General features: G+C 39.3%; 1 protein-coding gene across 1 annotated transcript; it reads right to left on the reverse strand.

Moving 5' to 3' along the window:
• Nucleotides 1–5,985: 5,985 nt before the first annotated feature.
• LOC131613493 (uncharacterized) lies at nucleotides 5,986–6,411 on the reverse strand. Its single transcript, XM_058885158.1, has one exon. It carries the CDS (start codon nucleotides 6,409–6,411, stop codon nucleotides 5,986–5,988), a length of 426 nt encoding a protein of 141 aa, XP_058741141.1.
• Between the last annotated feature and the right edge of the window lie 250 nt (nucleotides 6,412–6,661).

Here is a 6,661-nt window from a genome sequence, read left to right on the forward strand (position 1 = left end):
ACACCCATTGCTTCTACTTGAAAATCCTTGCGAAATCTTCTCCAGAGATTTCTTGTAGAAACATCATCCAGACCATTTAGGAATGCATCCTTCAGAAGATCTAGACTGTTAATCACCTCATGTCTGAAGAGTTCCAGGTATGTAGAAGGTTCAGGTTCAGGCGGATTGAAGGTAAATTTGTAGTCTGGGTAGAGAAGGCAGTAGGGTTGGGATTTTCTGGTAGGTAATGGATGAGATATAGAAGATGGAGGTATGGTGGTTGAGGAGGAGGGAATATCTGAGAGAATGATTGATGAGGTTGGAGTGTCAGATGGAATGACTTGAGGAGAGGGTGAAGTATTTGTAAAGGAAATTGGTGAGGGGAAATTATCAGAAGGAGTTGGTGGAAGAATGCTCAACGGTGTGGGGTTTAGAATGGGAGAGGAGGAGGATGATGGAGAAGGATTTGGTAGAGTGAAGTTTACTTTTGGTTCAGATGGAGGTGGTTGGAAAGATGGTTTAGGGACAGAAGGAGGTGGAGTAAGGACATCTCTGAAGATTTGTACAGAAGAAGAGGAAGAAGATCTGGTTCTGCGAAAGGAATCTCTGATCCTTTTATCTCTTCGTTCTTTAGATTCCACCTTGTCAGGATCATAGGTGACCCTCAACTTCTTGGCTCTTTCAGCCTCATCTTCTTCAGCCTTTCTTTTTAACCTTGCCTGTCGTTCCTTCTTATCCTTCTTCAGAATATCCTCTTTAGACGGAAGTACTCTGCCACGGATCCAAGCAGGATCAACATCTGATTGCTTCCTCACGCAATCTTCCAAGTAAAACTTGACAACTTGATCAAGTTCTTTATGAAACAGAGAGATGAACCCTTTAACAGCAATTCTTCTGGACAGAATGTCAGGAAAGCTTGTGCACATAACAGGTACATTCTTAATGACTTCCAGTCCGAACAGATCAACGCCATTGAAGATGGGACCTTGAGTTACTCCAAGAAAATGCGAGGCATTACGATCTCTGATGGAGTCCACCACTTTGCTTTCAATCAGGATGTCTGAAATCATCCTTCCGAAAGGAATGGTTGTTCTTGGAATATGAGGGTACTTTGCCCTTTCATCTTCTCTTGACTCAAGGATAGAGGTTTTCAGATTCTCAAATAGAATATGAGAGATGTTGATCTCTATCTTTTTGCCAATGCAGAAAAGAGTATACTTGTGAGTCGGGCTGATGTAGGAGGAGCAGCGCATCTTTTTTCTATGGTGAAGAGAACCCAGGATAATCTCAGCCCATACTTTATAAAAAGGCTTTAAGTTGCCCGTGAAAGCAGAGTCAGTTCCAGCAACCGTAGAGATTTGTTTTGCAACTAAAGTCCAGTCAACTGTATGGGGTTGAAACTCAGACCAACCTTCTTCATCATTAAGATTGTACAGCTTTCTGATGAGTTTCTCAGTGATAGTCACTTCATGCCCTAGCACGAAAGAAATGATGGCAGTTGGGGTCACTGTTGCATGTACCCAAAAATCCTTTACAAGTTCTGGATAAATTGGACCAACCAATCTATCAAGATATTTAGACCATCCTTGCTCAAGGATTCTTGCATCACACTGAAAGCCATTTGCTTTAAGGTTGTTGATATCCACAGCCGATTCGCATAAAACTTCCAGTTCTTTCGTGGGTATTAAGCAAGTTTTCAACGGAGCATCATTTTTGTTTAAACGGTTTTGTGCGGAAGTGATGCTATCTTTAGAGATTGAAGAACGAGAAGATGAATTCATTGTGATAATGCTTTGAGATCAAATCAAGAACTAGGGTTTGAAGAGAGATGTAACGAGATGAATGCACAAAAGAGAGAAAAAAAAATTTGGAATGAAGATGAAGCGGGTTAAATAAAAGATTTAAAAAAAATTATGCATTTAATGAGAAATGACATTAGGAGAGAGAACACAGTAAATGAAATGATTTAATACAGTTACCTAGGTCGGCGTCTTTTCAACTGCACGCTTTGTACAAACCGTACAGACACGTGTTCATCATTAGATAATAGATGACAGCTGTATTAAGAACAGACGTTACACCTTCAGATTCTGATCACTGCTTCTGAGTTGATCAAGTTTCACTTCTGAAAATACTCCTTCTGAAGTGTGCAGATATAAGACTGAATGATCTTCTGATCCATTGCTTCTGATATACACAGCTTCTGGAGGTTTACTTCTTTGTTCTGCAGCTTCTGATAGGACACAACTGTATCTGCAGAAATTCTTAAGCTCTTTGTTTCATCAGAAACAAGTTTATCATCAAAACAGATGTTTACTGATTTGTCCACAATTAATGTTTCAATGTTTTGTATATTCTGTAGTATCAAGAATGAAGCATCAATGCTTCAGAGACAGACAAAAACAGATGGTTCCAAGACTAATAAACTTTCTTTTCTGAATTCCTACAAACAAAGTTTCTTCAACAGATTTAAGAGCCAGAACTTGAAAGACAATCTTTCTTCCCTTCAAGTGTTGAGACCAACTTGAATCCAGGTGTCAAGTCATGTTGAATGTTGTCTTCTTTGTTATCAAGAGAATCTGCAAAAGAAATAATCCTTTTCTTTGGTACCCACATCTTCTTGGGTCCTTTCTTGTTAGATTTTCTCAAGTTCTGATTGAACTTGGGTTTAACATTGTAAGCAATAGGAGGAACAGCATGATAATTCTTAATGTGAGTTTCATGATATTTCCTAGGTTGTGTCACATGCTTCTTAGTGTGTGTAATGTGAAAACTTTGTGCATGTGAGGTGTGCCTAATATCATGTGAGTGGCCATACTTGAACTGATCATACAATGGCTTGTATGTAATTTTCATTTCATCAACAGGTTCAAGTTTGTATGGGGTTTCACCCTCATAACCAATGCCAACTCTTTTGTTTCCAGACACAGCATATATCATAGAAGCTAGCTGACTTCTGCCAATACTTCTAGATAGGAACTTCCTGAAACTTAAATCATATTCTTTCAGAATATGGTTCAGACTGGGAGTGGATTTTTCTGAATCAGAAGGAGATCCAACATTATTGGATAATTTTAAAAGTTTTTCTTTTAATTCAGAATTCTCCAACTCAAGCTTCTTTGTTTCAAATTCAAATTGCTTTTTCAGCTTTTTGTATTTGAGACTGATCTGAGACTTGAGTTCCAGAAGTTCAGTTAGACCGGAAACTAACTCATCTCTAGTAAGTTCAGAAAATACCTCTTCAGAATCTGATTCTGATGTAGATTCTGATCCGTCATCTTCTGTCGCCATCAGCGCACAGTTGGCCTGCTCATCTTCTGAATCATCTTCTGACTCATCCCAGGTTGCCATAAGACCTTTCTTCTTATGAAACTTTTTCTTGGGACTTTCCTTCTGAAGATTTGGACATTCATTCTTGTAGTGTCCAGGCTCATTGCATTCATAGCACATGACCTTCTTCTTGTCAAATCTTCTTTCATCTGAAGATTCTCCACGTTCAAATTTCCTTGAACTTCTGAAGCCTCTGAACTTCCTTTGCTTGGTCTTCCAGAGTTGATTTAGCCTTCTGGAAATCATGGACAGTTCATCTTCTTCTTCAGATTCTGATTCTTCAGGATCTTCTTCTCTAGCCTGAAAAGCGTTAGTGCATTTCTTGATATTAGATTTTAATGCAATAGACTTACCTTTCTTTTGAGGCTCATTTGCGTCCAGCTCAATCTCATGGCTTCTCAAGGCACTGATAAGCTCTTCCAGAGAAACTTCATTCAGATTCTTCGCAATCTTGAATGCAGTCACCATCGGACCCCATCTTCTGGGTAAGCTTCTGATGATCTTCTTTACATGATCAGCCTTGGTGTATCCTTTGTCAAGAACTCTCAATCCAGCAGTCAGAGTTTGAAATCTCGAAAACATCTTTTCAATGTCTTCATCATCCTCCATCTTGAAGGCTTCATACTTCTGGATTAAGGCAAGAGCTTTTGTCTCCTTGACTTGAGCATTTCCTTCATGAGTCATTTTCAAGGACTCATATATGTCATAGGCCGTTTCCCTGTTAGATATCTTCTCATACTCAGCATGAGAGATAGCATTCAGCAAAACAGTTCTACATTTATGATGATTCCTGAAAAGCTTCTTTTGGTCATCATTCATTTCTTGCCTTGACAGCTTCACGCCTCTGGCATTTACTGGATGTTTGTAACCATCCATCAGAAGATCCCATAGATCACCATCCAGACCCAGAAAGTAACTCTCCAGTTTATCTTTCCAGTATTCAAAGTTTTCACCATCAAATACCGGCGGTCTAGTATAACCATTGTTACCGTTGTATTGCTCAGCAGAGCCAGATGTAGATGCAGGTGTAGGTATAGTCCTTTCACTTTCATCAACCATCTTTTAAATGAAGCGTTTTTCTCTTCCTGAATCTTTTCTAAACACGGTTAAGTGCTTGCACCTTAGAACCGGCGCTCTGATGCCAATTGAAGGATAGAAAAACACTTAGAAAGGGGGGGGGAATGAATAAGTGTGACTTAAAATCTTGAGCGATAAAAATAAAATGCACAATTATTTTTATCCTGGTTCGCTGTTAACGAAGCTACTCCAGTCCACCCCCGCAGAGATGATTTACCTCAACTGAGGATTTAATCCACTAATCGCACGGATTACAATGGTTTTCCACTTAGCCGCAACTAAGTCTTCCAGAGTCTTCTGATCACAACCTGATCACTCCAGGAACAACTGCTTAGTTCACTCCTAAGACTTTTCTAGAGTCTACTGATCAACACGATCACTCTAGGCTTAGTTCACTCCTAAGACTTTCTGCTCAGCCAACTGCCAAGACTTCCTGCTCAGCCAACTGCCAAGACTTCCTGCTCAGCTAACTGCTAAGACTTCCTAGAGTATACTGATCAACTGATCACTCTAGTTCCTTACAACTTAATGTAATCAATTCAAGAGTTTACAAATGCTTCTTAAAAGCGATAATCACAACTGTGATATTTCTCTTACAATTTAAGCTTAATCTCACTAAGATATTACAACAGCAATGTAGTGAGCTTTGATGAAGATGAAGATTCTGAGTTTTGATTTGAACAGCGTTTCAGCAAGTTTGATATGAGTTGTTTTGGTGCAGAATCGTTAACCTTGCTTCTCATCAGAACTTCATATTTATAGGCGTTGAGAAGATGACCGTTGAATGCATTTAATGCTTTGCGTGTTCCGTACAGCTTTGCATTTAATGTTATACGCTTTTGTCAACTACCTCGAGCCTTGTTCACGCTGTGTCTACTGACGTAGCCTTTAGTAGCTTTAACGTTCCTTTTGTCAGTCAGCGTAGTCTGCCACGTGTACTTCCTTCTGATCTGATGTTTGTGAATACGACGTTTGAATATCATCAGAGTCAAACAGCTTGGTGCACAGCATCTTCTGATCTTCTGACCTTGAAGTGCTTCTGAGCGTGATACCATCTTCTGATCTTCAGTGCTTCTGATCTCATGTTCTTCTGATGCTTCCATAGACCCATGTTCTGATTCTGCTTCGACCATCTTCTGATGTCTTGCCAGACCATGTTCTGATGTTGCATGCTGAACCATTTGAGACACATCTTCTGAGCGCTGAATTATGCGTACTCTTTATATATATTTCCTGAAAGGGAAATTTGCATTGGATTAGAGTACCATATTATCTTAAGCAAAATTCATATTATTGTTATCATCAAAACTAAGATAATTGATAAGAACAAATCTTGTTCTAACACCTATTATCCTCATCATAAATCTGGCTCTTGTTAACCAACTTCGCAAAATGAGTAATCTGTTGGTAACCAATAGCCTTCTTGATGTCATGCCTCAGGCCATTCACAAACTTCAAACACTTAAACCTCTCCGCATTCATAGTATTGTAATAAGGACAATACTTGATCAACTCTTGAAATTTTGCAGCATACGCCACTACCGTTCCATTTTCTTGCTTCAACTCTAGAAATTTCACTTCTTTCTTTCTACACACTTCTTATGGAAAATAGTTTTCCAAATATGCGTCATGGAAAAGAGCCCAAGTAACTTCCATGCCTTCCTCATCGAATCTTTGCGCTGTATTACCCCACCAATCCTCAGCTTCCTTCTCTAGCATGTGAGTGTCAAACCGCACCTTCTGCACATCGATACAATTCATGACTCGAAAGATCTTCTTGACCGCTTTCAACCATGCTTGTGCCTTATCAGGTTCATGCTCTCCTTCAAAGATTGGCGGATTTTTCCTTTGGAAGTATCCCAAAGCACGAAACTCATTCTCCTCTCTATTACCAGCATTTGCCTGCGACACTTTCCCAATAGCACCAACAAACATCGCCAATGCCTCAGCAATAGCATCGCCATTCCTCCCTACAACCCTTGTCCTAAGACATCTAACAGCCAACAAACAAGCGATATTGATCATGTCAGATACACAAATCAAAGACAATGGGAATACATATATTAATAACCTTGACCAACTGATCGACCATGCTCTGATACCACTAATGTAACACCCCTTTTCTAACCCCAAATAATTCAATACAAATACAAAGTAGTATAACATGCATATAACAAAAGGTGCCACATTTCGTTTCCACAACAATGAAAACCAACAAAACCATACATCACATACATCTTATCATAATTTTAACACATATTTAAAACTTCATGTT

This window comes from Vicia villosa, linkage group LG6 (assembly GCF_029867415.1).
Source record: "Vicia villosa cultivar HV-30 ecotype Madison, WI linkage group LG6, Vvil1.0, whole genome shotgun sequence".
NCBI classification, from domain to species: Eukaryota; Viridiplantae; Streptophyta; class Magnoliopsida; order Fabales; family Fabaceae; genus Vicia; species Vicia villosa.

Coding starts and splice junctions, on each gene's coding strand:
- LOC131613493 (XM_058885158.1), bottom strand. CDS start 6,411: ATGATCAATATCGCTTGTTTGTTGGCTGTTAGATGTCTTAGGACAAGG.